Source organism: Neophocaena asiaeorientalis, unplaced genomic scaffold (genome assembly GCF_003031525.2).
Source record: "Neophocaena asiaeorientalis asiaeorientalis breed wild unplaced genomic scaffold, Neophocaena_asiaeorientalis_V1.1 scaffold118, whole genome shotgun sequence".
Lineage (NCBI taxonomy): Eukaryota > Metazoa > Chordata > Mammalia > Artiodactyla > Phocoenidae > Neophocaena > Neophocaena asiaeorientalis.
In genome coordinates this window covers 467,006-488,721 of record NW_020175528.1, presented here as the reverse complement: position 1 = coordinate 488,721, position 21,716 = coordinate 467,006, and the positions used below count along the sequence as shown (strand labels likewise).

At 49.6% G+C, this 21,716-nt stretch overlaps 1 protein-coding gene across 2 annotated transcripts in view; it reads left to right on the top strand.

Moving 5' to 3' along the window:
• NMNAT3 (nicotinamide nucleotide adenylyltransferase 3) overlaps positions 1 to 1,825 on the top strand; it is a 113,242-nt gene extending 111,417 nt beyond the window's left edge. For both annotated transcript variants that reach the window (XM_024769050.1, XM_024769049.1), the window contains exon 5: positions 893 to 1,825. In XM_024769050.1, coding sequence (XP_024624818.1) covers positions 893 to 1,236 — 344 coding nt within the window. In that variant the 3' untranslated portion in view covers positions 1,237 to 1,825. The remainder of the gene's footprint in view (positions 1 to 892) is intronic.
• The last annotated feature ends 19,891 nt before the right edge of the window (positions 1,826 to 21,716 follow it).

Here is a 21,716-nt window from a genome sequence, read left to right as displayed (position 1 = left end):
TTTTGCGGTACGCGGGCCTCTCACTGTTGTGGCCTCTCCCTGTTGTGGCCTCTCCCGCTGCGGAGCACAGGCTCCGGACGCACAGGCTCAGCGGCCATGGCTCACGGGCCCAGCCGCTCCGCGGCAGGTGGGATCCTCCCAGACCGGGGCGTGAACCCACGTCCCCTGCATCGGCAGGCGGACTCCCAACCACTGCGCCACCAGGGAAGCCCTGTTAAGTATTCTTTAATCGTCATAATCATCATTCTCTAGTAGCACAAATGCCAAAGGATTAGCCACATTCATCAGTTGTTCTAGAGCTTTGTTTTATTGAAAACAGATGAAAAGGGCACCAGCTGGGGTCTTAGAGACCTTTTAGTTACCCACAGATCCTTTATAATTAACCTTTAGGGTGAGATTGTACTTATAAAAATACCATGTGTTAGGGCTGAAATAGATTTTGAGAAAGGCAGTGACTTGTTAGTCCTAGGGCTTTAAGAACCTCACCTTCTATCAGAAGACGGGGTTCTAGGTACAGCACAGCTGCCTTTGGACTCTCCTATGGGGTCCGGCAACCACAGATAGCCTTGTAGTATAACACTGAAAAAAAAAAAAAAAAAAAAAAATAAAAAAAAAAAAAAAAAAAAAAAAAAAAAAAAAATCCATTTTGTATTACTTGGCATTTTGCCAATGTTAAAAGATTTATTGATTAAAGTATTACAATTGTACGTCCCTGAAGTAGCTTCGGATTCATTTACATGCTTTTTCTTTTTAAGTCATGAACATGGAGATGTTGAGTTCCCCATACATTCCAAGAAAAGCATTTTTGGAAAATTTCAAACAGAATATAATGTTATCGTTCCTGGCCATGACCCTTCTGTAACTTTCTTGGGACCCACCCTTGTTTTTCCAGCTGTGCCTGAGCTGAAGCTCCTGTGCGGGGCAGATGTCCTGAAGACCTTCCAGACCCCCAACCTCTGGAAAGACAAACACATCCAAGAAATAGTGGAGAAGTTCGGCTTGGTGTGCGTGGACCGGGCAGGGCACGACCCAAAGGGGTACATCTTGGGCTCGCCCATCCTGCAGAGGTACCAGGACAACATCCACCTGGCCAGGGAGCCAGTGCAGAACGAGATCAGTGCCACATACATCAGGCGGGCCCTGGGCCAAGGGCAGAGCGTGAAGTACCTGCTCCCCGATGCCGTCATCGCCTACATCAAGGAGCACGACCTCTACACCAGCCCCGGAGAGGAATGAAGGGTAGCCGAGCTGGGGAGGGCCACCTCCTCCTCCACTGGTCTCGTCCTGAGGACAGGGCGCTTACAGTCTTTGTTTTCCAGAGTTTTTCCATGTTTCATTTGGTTTTTTTCAACAATGATTTTGTTTGTGAGCCATCTTCTGTCCCAGGAAGAGATACCTTCTTCGGGGAGGAGCAAATGTTTGCATCACGAGGATGGACATTTATCACAGAAGTTAAAGTGGTGTGGCAGGTCATTAGGTTTAGACAGAAGCTCTCAGAACCTCTGGATGAAGGGGCCTTCTTATTTTGTAAATGGTAGTTATGGCTGCGCACTGAAGGCAGTTCTGCACGTGGCAGGGGGCCCCTGAGAGTCAGATCAGAGTTGCCCACAAAGCGTGTTTTAACTAGGACCAGGTGCAGCTTGCGGGTCTTGATTGGAGATACTTGACAGGATGCTAATTACCAAACAGTGGGCTTTGTCAATGCCTTGTTTCCACAAAGTAATGCTCATGGAGGAGTCCAAAATTTGGAAGCAACACTTTGCTGATTGACATTGAATCTTCCTTTACAAACCGTAGTCTGCCTGCCTACTGGCCACTGATAAAATTTAAATTTCTCAACCACTGCGCCACCAGGGAAGCCCCTCAAACAATATTTTTGATACAATACATATATATATATATTTTAACACAGCTATTCTATAAATGCCAGGGCTCCTGATTTCCAGGTTTCTAAAAAGGAACGGAGGTAAAACAGATGCCTTGAGTGTTTTAGAAGATCTTTTTGAATGTTTTATGACTGCCTGCTTGTTTGAATATTGGTGAAGGGATAAATAATAAATTGACATCAAAAAGCACTAATGAAAAGTTTCTCTTTTTTCTTTCTTTGTTATATTATTAATGCCTGATGTACCAGCTGTTGCTTTTCTTTTTAGCTACTCCATGAAATTTGCTACTGTTCCAATCGAACTGGCATGAATTTAAAAGTTTCCATTCCCGGGTACCAGCTGTGGAGGAAGCAATTTCTTTTCAACACCAAGCAAATGGTTCTCTAAGCTCTGGGTTGATGGCTGTGTTCTGCTGAGCCCCGAAAGGTGCCCACAGGAGCTGGTGTGTGTGTTCAGGATTTTTCCTTCCACTCCCGATTAGGAAGAGGTTTTGACTAGCTGAACTCTGTTTGAGTTTACTCTTTCCACTTGCTGACCAAATGACTGAACTCATTTAGAATTTACTTCTCCAGGATTTTACCCTGGTTCATCTTGCTACAAATTTAATCGTGCAGAAACGCAAAGGGTCAGTGGGAAGAATCTAGTATTTCCCCAAATATATCCCAGCGTCTGCAGGTGTGTCAGGATGGACATGAGTGAAGTAGGAAATCAGGGTTTCCTGCATGGAGAGTAGTGGGGCCATCCTGTGGGAGTCTCCAGACTTCCACACCTGCAACCTCTAAAGCTGCTGGCCATCCCCCCACCCTGATGAGCTCTGCCCTCAAGAACTTCCTAAGGACCTTGATAATTCAGGGAAATAGGAATCAAACAGCCCTGCCCAAAAGCTGGCACAGCAAGCTGGGTGATGTTAACTAGCTCCCTTCCCCACTGTGAGCCTCAGTTTCCCAATCTCTAAAATGGGGAGGTTTGATTAGACATCCTCTAAATTCTCTTCCAGCTGATTTTCTAAGACTCTGAGTGCCTCTGACTTCAGCCTCTCCACCCTTCTTTGGGTCCAGTACACTTTCTAGCCCAACTGGAAGCTCCCCAAGGGCAGGAGTCTTTGTTTTCTTTGCTGCTGTATCCTAAGTGCCAAGAAATTTGCTACTCCAAGTGTGCTTCCAGGCCCAGTGTTTTCATCCTGGGAAGAAATGCAGATTCTCAGGCTGCGAGCTGGTTAGAAACTCAGACTCTCAGGCTCCACCCCAGACCTATTGACTCACTATTTGTATTTGAATAAGATTCACAAGCCATTCAATGCATCAGCCTAGAATAGCCCCTGTTATAATAAATATCCATTTTGTTTTAAATAAACTGAACGTATGGCTGAAATTGCGTCACATTTACTCTGGTGAATAGCTTTCCAACATTGTCCCCGCTGTTCTGTGTGGAGTACAGAAGGCAAAGGATGAAAAAAAAAGGAAGGGCTTCCCTGGTGGCGCAGTAGTTGAGAGTCCGCCTGCCGATGCTGGGGACACGGGTTTGTGCCCCAGTCCAGGAAGATCCCACATGCTGTGGAGCGGCTGGGCCCGTGAGCCATGGCCGCTGAGCCTGCGCGTCCGGAGCCTGTGCTCCGCAACAGGAGAGACCACAACAGCGAGAGGCCCGCGTACCATGAAAAAAGAAGCTATATGTGTCCAGGAAAAGTGATAGAGAGGGAGCCTGTGGGTTTGAGGCAGGGCTTCTCACCCTGGGCACTAGTGACGTTCTGGGCCACAGAATTCTTTGCTGGGAGGGGCTGTCGTGTGTCCTGTAGTGTGCCTAGCAATATCCCTGGCCTCTGTTCATTAGCTGGTAATAACACCTGCCCATTGTAACCACAAAAAATGCCCCCAGGCATTGCCAAATGTCCCCTGGGCACAAAATAATCACCAGGCCCACTAGTTTAAGAGTATGGCTGGGAAGGGAGGATATGTATATGAGGAAGGGGTCTCTGTTTCCCAAGAGGGAAAATTAGGAAGCCACAGCTTGTTCTTACAAAGGACTAGTTTGGGGGCGGGGGGATCCCTACCACTCATGAAGTCATGTTTATTCTGGGGGACACAGTGCTGTAGACAGTCGGAATTAGATGCTACATCCTTGACTCAGAGGCACCCCAACTTCAGCCTCCCTCTACTCCCAGTGTTCAGAGTGCTTTTCTCTTCCATGTTTCACAGGCTGAGGCTTCCAACCTACCCCCCGCCCCCCGTGCCCTCAGTCCTCATGGTCAGGGCCTGACAAGCGTAGACTCCTGATGAGTGGGAGCTAGTAGTACTGTGATTATAACTATGATTCAAAATTCAGGATTCATTTACTCAAATCCTTTTACTGAGGGCCTCTCCTATGCCAGCCACTAGACTAAACAGTAGGAAAACGAACAATGGTGAGCAAAATGGACACGGTCTCTCCCCTCAAGGAGCTTACAGTCCAGGGTGGAGATGGCTAGGAATCAACTATTCACGCCACTAAACATGATTGCAAAGCGTGTTGAGGGCTCTGTTGGGCAAACACACCACGTGATATGCCAGCCAGAGAGAGCAGGTTCCCTGTGAAGTAAGGAAGCTTAAGCTCTAGCCCCTCGCTCACCAGGCCCTTCTCAACACTCTGGAGGGACCTTAATTATTTAGGTATCTAATTTCACATTCATAATTGTTATTCTTTTTCCGGAAAGGGGCCTTCAAGACTGTACAAAGTTTAGGCTCCGTAAGGCATCAGGGATTCACCCTGATGACAGAGTATAGACAGTAGGGAAGAAAGGATAGATTTGAGACCTGAAAGATGAATCCACAAGACTTGGGGATGGATGGAGGCAACTGGCTTTCAGGCAGAATGAACAGCAGGTACAAAGGCCTTGTGGCAGGAGAGGGCAAAATAGCATGACCAGCTAGATTCCTCATCACCTCCTTAAGGAGGGCTGACCATTACCGTGTGCACCCGATAGCAGGCATCTTGGCACGCCACCATCTATCTCCCTGTCCAGCCTTTCCACGGGCTCAGGGAACCAGGCCCAGCTAGGTTGGAGGAGATGCCTTCATCTGTCTGATTCATGGCTGTATCTTGTGGCTCCCACCGGGCAAAACATTCATTTCTTTGCCTTCACATACATTGTCCCCTAAAATAAAACAGCACAAAAAAAACCTACCACATGTGTGTGTGTGTGTGTGTGTGTGTGTGTGTGTGTGTGTGTATATATATTTATATTTATATTTATTTATTTATACATATATATAAATTTTTATACTCTCGTTTTGTCCCATTGATTCATGTAACCTCCCTTTTTTTGGTATCAGAAGAGAAAATATGTATCACTGCTGTGCTCTTGATTTATTGCATTGACACCGACCTGCGTACCTGATTTCACATTCTTCTCCATTCCCTCGGGCCTTCTTAGCATCTAGTTTGCCAGGGTGTTTTGTTTATTTTGCAAGAACAGATTAAGCAGTGGTTTGGGCTCCTGGGTAAATAGAATTTCCAACCTTAAATAAAGGTTCTCCTGTGATAGCACACGCTGCACGAATGAGCGGAGCTCTGGATCCCGGCCTGAGGAAAGGATTTTTCATTTACAGCACTGTCTGTATCACTTGGGACAGAATGATGTGAAATCCCATGTTAAACAGATAGTGCTCTGGATTTGCAAGGCACATGTGGTAATTGAGTTAATACATGGATATGAATTTCTTCTCCCCGTTCTCACACTTCCTATGCTAACAGTGTTTCTGCCTTCACTTTTTACAAGGGTCTCCATGCATAGACTGTGTTCCATTTCAGTCATGAAGTTATTTTCTTGGACCAAAGCTCAACATGTTAGATACACGTGTGTGTGTAACTCTTAAACAATCCATCATAATGCACCTAGGCACACACCTCAGAATATTTTAGAATTGTTAAAATAATCCCCAAAAGACTTGCTCATGGCACTATAAGGGACCCTAAAGTTCATCTGGTTGGTCCCACCTTTCCCAAATTATCAGAACGCTAAAATCCCACAAAGGTATGGAAATATCGCTATTAGAAACAATAGTATTGCATTTTGCGGTTAAGTTTAGGGAGCCCTACCTAACTTTCTTCATCCTGTTGGAAATTCACAATGAGTGTTTGCATGCCTTGTCAGTCTTACTTTCTGTACATCCCTCATATGCAGCCTCTTTTCTCCATCCACCCTGTCCCCTCCCAATGTAGACCCCCATCATCTCTTACCTGGACCACTGTGATGGCCTCCTTAATCCACTCCCGGCTCCTGAGATCTGTTCTCTACATCAGGCCCAGAGCAGTTATGTGTGTGTGCAAATCTGGGCATATCCCTCCCCTGCCCACACTCCTTCCAAGGGACACCAGGGGACTCCAATGGAAGCCACAGACTGAAGAACACATTTCCAAAATGTGTATCTAATAAATGACTCGTGTCCAGAATATGTAAAGGACTCTCTTAAAAATAAGCCTAAAAACCCAATTAAAAACAATCCAAAGATTTGACTGAAGATGTGCAGGAGAGGGTTAACCTAGCAAGCCTGACGCTGCTCGATAGAAGGCTGGCCCTTGGCTGGCATCTGAGAAATTGGCTTTTGGAATATTGCCTACGTGTCTAACTGATAAGGCTGTTTTGTCTGCCTGGGGCACTGAATCTGCGTACACCAGCTTGCCTAGATTGTTTGTACAAGCAATGTGATTTGTAGTGAACATCTGCCTTCTTTCTAGGAGTTTGGAATGTCGGTAATCACGGCAGGTCGTGCAGGCAGAATGCTACATCACCAGCCCACGATAAAAACCCTGGATTCTGAGTCTCAGGCAGGCTCCCCTGGAGAGAAACAATGTGCAGTGTTGCGGCATTTCACTGCTGGAGGAAGAGGTGTGTTATGTGTGTGTTCTCTCTCCGAGGGAGAACTTGGGAAGCCTTCACCTGGGCTCCTCCAGACTCCACCCCATGTGTCTTCTCCCCTGGCCAGCCCTGCCGTGTGTCCCCTCACTGCAATGACTCATTGCCAAGACAGGTAATTGCCTCTGAGTCCTACGAATCCTTCAAGCAAGTCACCAAACATGGAATCCTGGAAACAAGACACTTCGCCAAAGGCGACACAGGAATGACAAATAAGCCCAGAAGAGATGCTCAGCCCTGTTAGTCTTTAGAGAACCACAGTGAGCTACCATTCCCCACCCACTGGAATGGGTAGAATCAATGCAGCAACCCCACTCCTAGGTATCCGCCCAAGAGAGAGGAAATCATTTACTATGCAGGCTTGAATGTGAATGTCTGTAGCAGCGTTATTCACTATAGCTAAAAACTGGGGAAATTCAAAGGTCCAGCAATTGGTAAATGGATAAAGAAGTGTGTTTTGTCCATACAATGGAATATGATCCAGCAATTAAAAGGAAGAGCTGGTTGATGGATACCTGCAACAAAGTGGATAAATCTCAAAGACGTGCCAAGTGGAAGGAGTCAGGCATATAGGACGACATATTATATGATTCCATTAGTATGAAATTTCTAGAAAAGGCAAAACTATAGAGGCAGAAAGCAGACCAGTGGTTGCCTGAGGGTAGGACTGGGGATTGGCCACAGTGGGCACAAGGGAACTTTTGGGGGTGTTAGGAGTGTTCTAGAACTAGATTGTGGTGATGGTTACTCATTTATATAAATTTACTAAAGCTCATCAAGCTACACACATTAAACAGATAGATTTTGTGGTATTTAAATTACACCTCAATAAGGTGTCTTAACAAAACGGGCTTCCCTGGTGGCGCAGTGGTTGAGAGTCCGCCTGCCGACGCAGGGGACACGGGTTCGTGGCCCCGTCCGGGAGGATCCCACATACCGCAGAGCGGTTGGGCCCATGAGCCATGGCCGCTGAGCCTGCACGTCTGGACCCTGTGCTCCGCAACGAGAGAGGCCGCAGCAGTGAGAGGCCCACGTACTGAAAAAAAAAAAAAAAAAAAATCTTCCTGAGCTTCCTTTACATGCTTTCGGAGTGAAGACCCGGCTTCTCCTGGGGTTGGCCTGCTCCCCGCCCCCCGCCACCGTCCTTGCCCTACCCACCCCAGGCCCGCAGCCCTTTCACTCTCTGCTCCAGCCCAGGGCATTTTTCAGTATCTCACACTCCCTTCCTGGGCTCATTAGCGCTTCTGCATATACCCTTCCCTCTGCCCACAAGCTGTCTCATCCTCTTCTTTGGGCTAATTCCCATTTCTTCTTCAGTTCTCAGCCTCAAGCCGCCTCTTCCAGGAAGCCCTCTCTGAGTCCTGATTAAGTTAGACTTGCCCACAGTACTCCCAGCTCCCTGCTCTCTTTTGTGAGAGAATTTTATCACTCGTGAAATGACTGATTCGATGGTGACACCAAGTTCCCTGAAAGCAAGAATTTGTCTCTATCATTGTTCTTTTTCCCCAGCACAACTCCTGGATCATAGTAGGGGCTCAATAAATATTTCATTAAGTAATATCCAAATAAGAATCTTATGAGCTCAGAGAAGCCCGTGATAAACACACCTGTTTGACTTTATATAAATCAGTGTTTTTGAAGCATGTTTGCACTTGGAATCCTTTTTATACACACACGCTTGAGGAACACAGCCTCTGTATGAGGCTGTGTATCTGTATGAGGAACACAGATCTCAAAGGAGCAGTTTACAAAGTTCTTATCTAAAGTTTTCTACCAGTTTTTTGCTGCAATAGACTCCCTTATACATAAGCCCTTTAAGCTAGTGCATTTGTGAGATAGATTCCAGGAGTGGTACTGCTGGGTCAAATGGTATGTGTACTTTTTATTCTAATCAGTGTTACCAGATTGATTTTTTTTTAAGTAAATTTAATTTTTTTAGAAAACAGAATCTCATAGAGCGGCTGAAAATTTCATTTCCGTATTCCTTTGCAGGGAGTCACCTTCATTGTCTTTCATACAAGCCACTGCAATATCCGTCTCTTTATTCCAACAGACAGTCTGTGTGGAATAGTTTCAGGGACTCACTCGCCTTACAGAGACATAGCAGTTTGCAGGCAAACCCTGTTCCTAGTGTTTGCTGGGTGCCTCCGTCAAGGATTCTTTTTTCTTTTTGGTACACAGGAACTCCTCAAAGTCACCCAAATAACAGAGGTGGGAGCACAGGTGTCACACAGATGTCAGGAATGGGAGGGCCCAAGGACAGAACATGTATATGGGATTCTGGAGAGAAAGAAGAAATTGGCGTTCCCTCCCTCGCTCCCTTCCCCTCTCTCCTTCCTCCTCCTCTCACTTTCTCTCTCCCTCCCTCCTGCTCTGCCCCATCCCCAGACTATCTCTGCTCCGCAGCCCCTGTTCATCATCCAGCAGCTGGCACACCTGTGCCCACGTGACCCTCCACCTTAACCCCTGTCTCATTGTCACAATTCTAGACTCCCCAAGAGATTCCCTGGCCCTGGATGGACTTGTCCACCTGGTCCACGTGGCGGTGACGTCTCTGCAAGGGGGGAGGGTGGGCAGGAAAGAAGTGACGGACACTTCCCACACTCGGGTAAGCGCCCACAAAATCGCACGGTAACCCAGCCATCTGTGTACACGCCTCTACTCCTGTTCCATTGCGGGTGGTGCTATAGGAAAGGATGCTGGTGGAAGATGCACGTTCCTGGAGGGAGAAAGGGAAGGGAGAGTAGAACGACAGCCAGGTGTCAATCTCTCCTCCCTCCACTGTGGGCAGACGGACCGGGGCCCAGGGCGGGTTGGGCAGAAACTAGAGGGAGTCCCCCAGGGCCCACAGGCCTGTGCTTGAGTAGCCGTGGGTCTGGGAGAGCCTGGCCTCCCAGGGGAGGGCAGAGTACATGGGCTGCAGCTGGACTAGTGAGCCGGTCCCCTCAGCCGGATCCTGCAGAGGACGCAACATCAAGCATAGAGCAAGAAGTGTCAAGCCAGGGGCGGGTCCCACTCCTCGGCAGCAGCCCAGAGCCTTGTCCGGACCTCGCAGCCTCACTGGGCATCCTAACTCGGCCACAATTCAACTGGCGTCTTGGCAGGACAACAAGTTCGTACGTGGATGTTTGTGAGGTGAGTGTGGATTTCCCGGGCGTCTCGAGATGTGATGTCATCCAGAGACCTGTCTTTCCCAATTTCTGCCGGGACCTCCCTCTCTCTCCTCTGGGAAGAGCCTCTCCTTGGCGATCCTAGAGCCCCTGCTTGTCCCCGTCCTGGCCCCAGCCACCCTGGGTGCCCCTGTTTCCGTGGCTGTCTCCCTGACCTGACAGCACCCAGAGAGTGTTACTGAGTCCAACCTCGTACTGCTTGCCACATGACAGGCCAGTAAATTGAGAGATGAGTCTTTGGGGCAAGCAATAGCGACTTTATTCAGAAAGCCAGCAGACCAAGAAGATGGAGGACTAGTGTCCCAAAGCACCATCTTCCCTGAGTTAGTGTTCAGGCTTCCTTCATACTAAAAGAGGAGGGGGTAAAGTCCTGCTTTGGGGATGTATTAATTTCTTCCTTCCTGCAGCCAGGTGGGCCTAGTCAGGAGGTTTTCTGTGAGCTAAACCAAGGTGTTTTAGCTTAACACTCATTACATGGGAGGCAGGGTTCCCAGAGAGGGACCATTATTTATAATTTAAGCTCACAGGCAACATCCCTTTAGTGACAAACTTGTAGCAAAAGCAATAGAATACAAAGGTTAAAGTAAAAGAAACATCCAATATGGAGTCAGATTTGTTCTTCCCTATTACAAGAGGAAGGGGCTCAATGTCTCACAGTGCCCAGACCAAGTGCCCCACGGGGTGAACACCCAGATGGTCTGGTGAAGGCCTAGCACCCACTCTCCTTCCTAACAGCACCCTGAGTTCCTTTTAAGAACTTCTCTTCCTCACTGGATTCAGTCTGGCAGGGCACACCCAGATGCTCATTTCCTGGAATTTAAATCTAGAACACATCGACCACTAAAAATGCCTGGAGTCGGTCTGCCCTGGTGGCCATGTCCTGACAGTTCCCAATAGAGGGTCCCATTTGTTTTTCCTCTTTCCCGCCCCAAATTCGTTGTGCCTTTGGTAATCCTTCTAGTAAATTTCCTCATTTCTTAAATTCTCCAGAATTTGTTTCTGTTGCTTGTAACTACGGGGGGGAGTGGGGGAGAGGAAGAATAGGAAGGAGGGAAGGAGGAAGGGAGGGAGGAAAGCTAACTCAAACATGCGGTGAGTGAGTGACTGAGACCAGACCGCAGTCCAGCTGGAAAGCCTGCCATCCGCAGGGCAGCTGTGGACGGGGTGATGGTGGCCATGATGAGCAGTATTGTTTTCCTGGAACAGCCAGGCCCAGCCCACACATTCACATCTATGTTAATGCTGGACCAGCCATGGAGATGGTTTCAGACAATTCTCTCAGTGCTCACAAATGCCGTCAGGCTCAGGGTGTCCTCCCGTCATGGTACTGACTAACAGACACCTACCAAGCTCCTGCTAGTAGAGGCAGGAAAGCCCAGGCCTCCACCCTCCGGTCGCTCCCAGCCTCATGGGAGAACCCCACATCCGGTGTACACCCAGCATCCTCTCGTGCTGGGTGTACAGCACCCAGTGAGTCAGGGTGCAGGGAAGGGGCCAGGACAACCGAGCAGTAAAGATGCCAGGAGTCGGGACTTCAAAATGCCGGGGGCATAAGCATAATGTGGAGGGCCTGGTAAAAGGGCCCTTTTCTGCGCTCTCCCAGCCTGCGCTCCAACGAGCTGCAGTGGACCCAGAGATCCAAGTTCTAACAAAACCCCAGGAGCCTGAGGCAAGCGGACTCTCTCTGGAAGACGCTATCTAAGAGTCGGGAGAAGAAAGAAGAAATTCAGAGGGGTGTGTCCTGTTCAGCAAGCAGCGTGGCCGAGGCTCTGTAGAGCTTTTAGAAGATGGAGCGCATCTGTCCTCCACCCCCTCCCAAGGCAACTCCTCCTAAACTATCTTTACCTTGTGCTGCTGTCACTCTGGTGTCAGAAACATTCAACATCCTCCCTCACCTCATGGGAAAAGCCCAACTTCTCAGTCAGCATTTGAGCCTCCAAGTCTGGTCACTCTCTTTTTTTTTTTTTTGGCGGTACGCGGGCCTCTCTCACTGTTGTGGCCTCTCCCGTTGCGGAGCACAGGCTCCGGACGCGCAGGCTCAGCGGCCATGGCTCACGGGCCCAGCCGCTCCACAGCATGTGGGATCTTCCCGGACCGGGGCACGAACCCGTGTCCCCTGCATCGGCAGGCGGACTCTCAACCACTGCGCCACCAGGGAAGCCCTGGTCGCTCTCTTTTGCTCCTGCCTGTTCTCTGAATGGTCATCCAGGAACCCTCTCCTCTGGACAGCTTGAGATCATGTCTGTAACCAACCATGGTTTCCCGCTTCCCACTGTTTGTGTGAGCCTTTTCTCTAAGCTGGGACACCCTTCCTGCTTCTCGAAGCCTCTCTCAACACCACTCATTCCTTGGGACCCTCTCAGGCTCCACCTTCCAGAAAGCCCTCCCTCCCCACTCTGGTCCCCAGGGACCTCCCCTCCTCCAAACCCATGCTGGGATCACTTTGTATCAGGTGACTGAGGCTGACAAAGGGTTTCCCCGTCCCTCTGAGTCAGAGGAAGGTCAAAGGGTCAATGAGGAGAACTGCATTTAAACTGCCTGACCTGGAAAGACTGGAATGGACTGGGGCGCTGCAGTGCATGAATGAGTGGTTTGATGGGTGAACGGGTAGGTGTTGGATGTATTCTGTGTGCTAGAGGGTGGATAAATGGAGGTTGTTTGGATGGATGGTGGATTTGTGGATGGTGGACAGAAGGCTTTCACATCCTACCCTCATCCCTAGGGCCCAGGGGCATGGTCACAAAGGAACAAGACAGGTGTGCTTGCCATCGTGCAGCCCTTGCAATCTCCTGGCGGGCAAATGAGTCACCTCCCTGCCTACTGCACTCCACCAGATGTTCTGTTCCTTCTGGGCTGGCCGGCTTGCACACAGGCTCATGCCCAAGGCCTGTTACCATGACTGCGTGTCTCTCCCTTCCCTCATGGTGACACTCCTGTACTTAAACTTTTCAGTGGCCGCCCTTTTCCCTCAGGACAGAGGCCAAGTACCTTGCTGCAGCATCTAAGGGTCCCCATGGCCTGGCTCCACTTGTCCCTCCAACATTTTCTTCCACTGTGTTGGACCATGCCACCCCTCCCGTCCCCCCAGAACTCCCCCTTAGCCATGCTGCAGCCACACGTGACCCCCCACTTTCCCTGAAGACACCAGGCTTTCCTACACTTCTCTGTGTGGCATGTGCTGTTCCCTCTTGGGAATACCGTCTCCCCACTCCGTCAGGCAAATGCCTACTTGTCCTCCAAGATTCCATCCCTGTGCTCAACCGCCATCTTGTCCTTGAAGCACCTTGTACAAGCCTCCACTTGTTACATTTCTCTCTTCCACTAGACGTAACTTCCTCGGGGTCGTGTCTCGCTCATGGCAGTGTCCTCAGCATCCAGCCCAGCTCTAGGCGCCTAGAAGGTGCCCGTTTGCTGAAAGCACCCATCACTTGCAGCTTTGACACGTCCCCCCTGTTCTCTCGGCGTGTGTCCACTGTGTGCCCAGCTCCTGACATGGTGCTGGGAGACACAGTCACTGGCCACAAAGCGTTGACAGTCTCATTGAGGAAGCGGAAGCAGGCGTGTGCACACATGATTCCCCGGAAATCAAAGCTCTGTCCGCTTAAGGCAGTGAGCAACAGGAACGTGCTGGGAGAGCTCAGGCGCTCAGAACTCAGGGAAGAGATCACAGCGAAACTGGAACATGAGGACTTTGATGGATGCGGAGGAGAAGAAGGCTTTTGGGACCAGGGACCTGCAGGAGTGAGGCTGGGCTGTGACGATACAGAAGACAAAGCCACCAGCCCAAGAGGGTGACTCAAGGGAAAGCAGAGTATAGGGCTGGGAGAAGATGCTGAGATCAGACAGTGAAGGGCCTCGGATGACAAGGACGAGAAGGAAACTAGAATTTATTGAGGATGTGTGGGCCAGGTGCCTCAAAACTACCCTATGAGATGATGGCTCAGAGACATTAAGCAACTTACCCAAGATCACACAGCTAGGAAATGGTAGGCCTGGGGTTCAAAACCAGTCTGACTCTAGTGCCCAGCTCTTCATTCCACTGGACTCTAATCCAGAGGCAGAGGGCAGGATGCAGCAGGAAGGGAGGTCACAGATGAGAAGCGTCTTTACAAAGATTACGATAACGCTATTTGAACTGTGTTCTCTGTCCCTGTATCAACGAGCTCCTGGCCTATTTCTCCCCTTGTTGGAAACACAAACCCTCCATGAACCACCTAAACAGTGTGTTTACCTCCACTGCTTCTAAGGAGACAGGACAGAGACCGAGGCCTTGAGGCTAGCCCTGGACAGAACAGGTGACCTTGACCCGTCCTACCCCAGCGAGCCTCCCCTCCGAGGCCTCCCCTCGTCCCGGTCAGCACAGCCAGCTCTGTGTTCCATCTCAGGGAGGTCCTCAGAGGACAGATCACGTGCTGCCCAGAAATCAATGTGTGTTTGACCAGCTGCTTCCCTTTCATCTCTTCATTGTATAATTCTTCCCCCAGAAAGCAAAAACATTGGTTTGGCAAGATTTGTTCTTTTTAAATCTGGCCGGAGCCTCACTAAGGCCATTAATCTTTAACTCTTTATAGATTTTTCCACTTAGAATATATGCCCTGTGCTTACATTTCACGTGGGGATTCAAGTTCTGCTTCCATATTGATGACAACTCGGGAGACTACGTTCTCTCTGGGGTTTTCTTCCGTGGGCTGATTCATCACAGCCAGGACACCAAGATCCCCATACACCTTTGCCTCATTCAGGAGATAATCCACAAGGTCAGGAGACCTTGGGCTTGGGGTCACACAAATCCAGTCCCCAGCCCTGCCACTCCACCCATGGGACCTCGAGCAATTCGCAAGCCTCTCTACGGCTCATTGTCCTCTGAAAATGAAGACCCAAGGCAGTCATATCTCACCCGAGGTTGTATTATCAGCACAAAGCCCACACACAGTCATAACAATTACTTCTGAAAAGTCCTTGACTCTGCAAGGACTGCCGTCTCCTCAGCCCCATTCCTCACCTTTGTCCGGCCTCCCCTTTTCTTCTAAGAGTAGCTGCCTGCTCTTTCTCTGTCCACTAAGTCAACTTTTGGGGGCCACCTCTAATCCTCCCTTCCACCCAGCACCTCCCACTAGCCCTGTAAGAAGGCCTGGGATGAAGCACACAAAACCACAATCCTCCATAAAAGGCAGGGAGGTGGGTAAAGTTGTGAATATGTAGGATGCATTTTTTTTTTCAAATTCATTACTGGCCAAAAATATATTTTAAGAGTATCATTATGTGTGTGTATACACACACACACACACACACACACACACACACATATATGTGTGTGTGTGTGTGTGTATATATATATGTATAACTGAATCACTTTGATGTATAGCAGAAATTAACACAACATTGTAAATCAACTATACTTCAATAAGAAACAAAGTATCATCAAAGTGAAAACACAAAATTTATAAATCTTTTGTTAAATCTCAAACCCTCAAGGCCAAGCACACCAAGTACTTGAGAAAGGCTGCTCAAGGGAAGTGATTTAAAAAAAAATACAAAACTTGGCCACCTCTACCCAGTCACTGGCCCGATGGACCTACTGAAACCGCAGCAAACACCACATGGGTCAAGAATCTGCCTACACTTATTTTCTATCTAATAGTTGGCAAGGGCTGCTCTTAGTTGCCTAGCTTCTCCGATAAGCTATGCCACCTCCCACTTTAGTCCTTTTGTGGGCATGTCCCGGGGAGGTAGGCTGACTGGCCACCAGTAGGCAGATAAATGATGTGGACCCTTTTCCCACCTTTTAGCGACTCTGCTATAACCCAATTGCTAATGACATCTCACTTAAAAATTCCTCTGCTTTGCTTTTGACCAAAAACCCTTCCCGCATCATTGTCATGGCATGGCAAGGCATGGAATCGTGACATCTCCCATCTTTCCGTCCACTGTATCATTTGATCTATTTCATTGGATGAAATGGCCACTTAAAGACCGAAATTAGACTGGAACTCAAAGACTGACTTCTTCTGATTTCCTACCAGCTATGCCACTATACAAGATCTCTCAGCTGAACCAGTGCCCTGGGGAACCTTCCTGTCAGACATCTGTAACTCCACCCAAATCCTCCTGGTCCTGTCATCCGGGTTGGTGAGCCTCTATTCCATAAAGTCTCCATCCCACTCTAGGGCTGTCAGGTCAGGAGACATCCAGCACAGTTGCCTCCCTGGCACAGCTTCGGAACTCACGTGGCGGGGGGCTTACACCAACTGTCGATGAAAAAATGTTGTCTGCCGAATCAGTAAGCAAAGGACGCTGCAGCCATCAAACCATCACATTACAGCCGCGCCTAGGGTGAGCCCCGAGGGCACTCAGGATGGACACAGAATGCCGGCCATCTAGCCGTCAGTCGCTGCAGCTGCCCTGGACAGTACAGCCTGAGGAGACTCCGGATGAGAAACACAGGATACTGGCCCCAGGTAGCTGAGGTGCCTATCAAAGGAACGATTTTAGCAAGCCCAGACCCTTGCATCTTCCCATATGTAGGAAAGCGCTAAATTCATGAACTTGAGATGTCTGGTTTTCTTTAATTAACAGTAATCTTTTGATGCTCCAACTCCCTGGTCTTTGTTGCAAAACCCCCTGTGTATCCCGGCTCCTGCATGCCCTCTTTGGAACGGTCCCTTAGAGCCATCTGAGAGGCTGTGTCCCAGGCTTAAGTCCTCAGTTTTGCCTGCCGAATAAAACATAATTCTCAACTTGTGCATTTTTTCAGTCGACAGAGCTTATGGGTAATCCCCCTACCTACCTGACATCTATGCCTGCCCCACAGAAATCACAGGATTCCACAGGACCCAGGCTTCATTTTCCAGGAGGTAATTGCAGATATATGTCTGTGCGGCCACAGGATTGGAAAGTTGGGACCCAGGTATCTTTGCAGGATGTTAGGCTGGGGAGGTGGACTGGAGTAGATAAAGTAAAGGGTGCTCTGTTCTTCACAGAACTACCACTACCAAAAATGTCTCTTCATTGAGTGTCCTTGGATCTGCTTCTGCCTTCTTTCACATCCTACCCTCATCCCTAGGGCCCAGGGGCATGGTCACAAAGGAACAAGACAGGTGTGCTTGCCATCGTGCAGCCCTTGCAATCTCCTGGCGGGCAAATGAGTCACCTCCCTGCCTACTGCACTCCACCAGATGTTCTGTTCCTTCTGGGCTGGCCGGCTTGCACAGAGGCTCATGCCCAAGACCTGTTACCATGACTGCGTAATGTACGAAACTTGTTTGGATCCTGATTCAAACGAACAAACTGAAACAAAAAATTATACGTAAGCTCTTTCTGGATATGTGATGATATTAAGGAATTAATATTATTGGTTTTTAGTTGTGATAATGGTGTTGTGTTATTTTTGTTAAATGAGTCTTTATCTTTTAGAGATACTTCCTGAAATGTTTCCAGATGAAAGGATGTGATATCTGGTATTTGACTCAAAATAATTTTGGAAAATGAGGCATGGGTGGGGATATAGATGAAACCAGATTGGCCATGGGTTAATAATTGTTGAAGCTGGTGAGGTTGAATCCATGGGAGGTCAGTGTACAATTAATTCTCTCTCTGTTTATGGAGGTTTAAATGTTTCCATAATAAAGTAGTTAAGAAAGCAAAAAACAGTGAGAGGAAAGAAAGAGAGAGAGAGAGAGGAGGGAGGGAGGGCGAAAGGAAGGAAGGAAGGAAGGAAGGGAGGGAGGGAGGGAGGGAGGGAGGGAAAGAAAGGAAGAAAGAAAGAACGAAAGAGAAACACGTCCCACGCAGGGTTTATCACAGTCCGTAGAAACAATTGTCATGTGTCAATGAAAGGTAACAAACCCACTCTGCAGAACCATTTTCTATACAGAAATAAATCCCCAGTCCACCTCCCCAAAGTGGGTTTAAGATTCTGGGACTTGAAGACCTGGTGTTTCATTTGCATATTTGCATATTCATAAAGGCATCAAAGACAAGCGTCCTGTGTAGACCTTGGTGCCCCTCAGCCCCTGTGGCCTCTTGACAAGCCCTCTCACCCCCGAACATGGTGGACACAGAGAGGCAGCTTTGTTGGGTCACCCTCATACTTTCAGGCATTAGCTTCTCAGATGGCACGGCAACAGCTCAGAGACTGGAGGGGGTTGTTCTCCACAACACAATTCCAGATACATATTATTTGAACACAGGAAAAGAGAAGAGTTTACCAGTCTCTAAAGTAAAAAGAACTCTTGAGAAGAGAAATGTGGATGAGGAAGGTTTTCTTTACCAGCATGAGGCAGGAGTGTGAGGCCACCTGTCCCCGGCTAGGACGCTTGAGTCTCAGGGAGTTGGAGACCCAGCAAAGACGGTAGGCCCTGGAAGGCATGCTCCCGCCCAGCTTCTTGTGAGGAGCATCTCTGGGGGAGGGATGGAGCCTCAGGGTCTGTCCCAGGGCTCTCTGCTCCAACCCCACTGCCCTCGGGAAGCTCTGCTGCTCCACCAGCTAGGGACGCCCAGGGCAAGCTGCTTGAGCACTCAGTGATACGGGAATAGGACTGCCCGCCTCACACAGAGCTTGTAAGGATCGTGGGAAATCGAGGTATCCTTTCATGGAGATGGTTGCCTGAGCTCTGATTTATCCCCAGGGAGCAGTCTGCTAACGAATGCAACGGCACATTTCCTCCCCAGCGCCCCTGAGCAATCCTCTCCCCCAGGCGACCACCTTGGGGGCCCTTGGCTGTCTCCTGTCCTCCCTCCACCCAACCCAGGATTGCTCACAGGCCTCACACATACAGCCTCAGGGTGGTTCCCCACTGGCCTGGTTCCTTCGTGGTCCTGCTGGCTCTCTGGGACTGGTCATGGATCTCAGGATCTCCACTGCTCTTCTCTAAGGCTAGTGAATGACAGAAGTCTGGTTAGGATGTCCTAGAGTGTTTACAAATCTCTCAGCCATGAACAAGTCTGCCCCTTCCTCAGCACCCCCTTGTTCACCTCTCTCCCTCCTCCCCTAGCTTTTGCGTTCCCCCGCTCCCCTACCTCTCTGATCCCGGCCATCCTCAACATCCAGCTGGAGCCTCACCCCCTCCAGGGAGCCCTCACTGCCTGCCAGCCCCTCACGGGTCCCCTCTCTCTTCACACTCGGTCCTCAGATTCTCTCCTTGCTTTACACATCCCAAGAGATATCACCCCATATAGAAAGGAGCGCCCCAAAAATACTGATTAATGGAGTAAATCAAGCATGATGGAGTGGGCTGAGGAAGGATAAGGGTGATGATATTTAACGCTCCTGCAACACGTCCACAGAGCACTTTCACGCAACTCACTGGATTGATCTTAAGGCCCCAGAAGCAGGGGGCACAGGCCAGCACCTCTTCTCTCCCTTGCCTTTTCCCTCACTCCTCTGGCTCAAACAGCCGTGTATCTGGAGCAGTACTCTGTGCCATGCCCTTTGTATCCCTTATCTCCTTTGCTCCTCACCACCTGAAGAGGTAGCTAGTCAGAGCGTCCCCATTTTACAGATGTGGAAACTGAGGCACAGAAGGGATAAGCAACTTAACCAAGATCACTCAACTACACAGTGACACAGCCAGCTTCAAACCAAGTGTTCTGCCTCTAAAGCCTTCCCTCACAACCAGCCCCCAGCTGCAGGTAACAGCACAGCCAGCAGGGGCTACACTTGGGAGAGCCCTCCTGGGAGGAGACCCAGCAGGGCAGGAGTATACTTAGCCACTGGGAGACTAGACCAAGACAGACAGGAACCGGGCAAAAGCAGGCTGAACTAAGCGCCATGGGCCAGCTCAGAAGACTGAGGCTGGGTGAGCAGATGACCGAAGCTGCCAGGGGAGGGGGCAGCGGCCAGACCTTGGCTTCTTGGGATGAACAAAGGAGAACCGACTAGAGAGGTGGGGAAGGGGCGGCCTCTGCCTAGTGCATGAGGGGACCCACTGGGCATGGCAGAGAGCCAGCCCTGACCGGCCCTTGCTGTGCACCTTCAGACTGGGCGGGGCGGGGATAGGCTGCCCACTGTCCCATTGAGATGAGCCCTGGGCTGGCCAGGGAAGGCTGCAGAGCCAAGGCCTGTGTGAACGACTGATGGTGTGAGCGTGAGATGAGATGGGAAACAGGCCTGATGAGGGGTACAGCTGTCCACAGCCGTGGCCCTCAACCAGGGGTGATTTTGCCCCCCCTGGCCCCCGGCCTGGGGCATTTGGCAATGTCTGGAGACATCTTTGTGGGAGGTGCCAACTGATATCTGGCATGTAGAAGCCAGGGATGCTGCTAAAACTTCTACATTACATAGGACAGACCCCTCCCCACCGACAAAAAATTATGCGGTCCAAACTGGAGACAGTGCCAAGGTTAAGAAACCCTGGTGTAGAGCAGGTCAGATGAGAGAGGCTGAAATCCAAGCCACTCCCTGGGATGAAGCTGCCCCTACTCTGATGAAGAGGTATCTTTTCCTAACTCAGCCAGATGTAGTGTGAAGACTCACAAGAGCCTGGGGAGGGTGGGCGGGGAGGGGGTGGGGTTGGAGCCGTTGTAGAGCTAGAGTGGGAGGAGAATGTACCTGCTGTCACCTAGGCTGTGAGTTGTGCAAAAAGCAATTTAAAAGAGTTGTTTAGTCTTTAATAGAGGTCAAAAAGTCAACCCACATGATTATGTCATCTCCTTGCTGGCAAAGACAGAGGTTTTAAAACACCATAACATACTCACCAAGTGAGAAATAAGATGTGCTCAAAGATCTTCATTGCAGTACTGCTTCTTATAGTAAAAGATCGGAGCATAATATATACATACATGTCCAGCAGTGGGGGACAAGCTGGATACACAATGGAATATCCTGCAAAAGAATGAGGTCTCCAGAACAGAGTACGTGAAGAAAGCTAAGTGCACAGCACTGTGAAGTGTTGGACTGCCACTAGGTGAAAGCGGAGGGGAAAGTCGACAGTGTACTGATAATTGCTTACATTTGCATAAAGCAGTGGATCTCAAACTTCACTCTGCAGAGGGCCTTTTTTTAACCACACTTACTTCAAGCAACATCAGCCTTGTTTATTTTTATTTTTTAATTTATTTATTTTTTAATTTTACTTTTTATTTTTGGCTGCGTCGGGTCTTCGTTGCTGTGCGCAGGCTTTCTCTAGTTTCGGCGAGCAGGGGGTACCCTTCGTTGAGGTGCGTCTCATTGTGGTGGCTTCTCTTGTTGCAGAACACAGGCTCTAGGCACGTGGGCTTCAGTAGTTGTGGCGCGTGAGCTCTAGAGCGCAGGCTCAGTAGTTATGGCGCACGGGCTTAGCTGCTCCGCGGTAAGTGGGATCTTCCCGGACCAGGGATCGAACATGTGTCCCCTGCATTGGCAGGCGGATTCTTAACCACTGTGCCACCAGAGAAGTCTCCCAGCCTTGCTTTTATTTGGGGGAGGGATGTGGGGAGTGCCCAACTTTTCTTTCCCGGAGTTGAACTGCCCAGCTTTCTGGATCTTGGATCCCCACCGGCCACCCGCGCTGTAAGCCTGTACGTGGTCTCCTTCCCTAATCACTCCAGCAAACGCAGGAGAATGTTTCCCCACCCTCAAGTGGCCGCTGAATGTGAGAAGTTCAAGGCGTTTGAAGGAATCCCGCAGGAACCGAAAAGTTGGAATCAATAAAACACCCCTCACCTCCACCGCCATCTCCTTTTCCTTCCTAGGGAAGGAAACTGAAGGTCTGAACTAGGCGGAGGCGGGCCTGGGACAACCTGGCCCTCCGACATCCCCGGCCCCGCCCCGCTGAGGGGGGAGGAGCGACA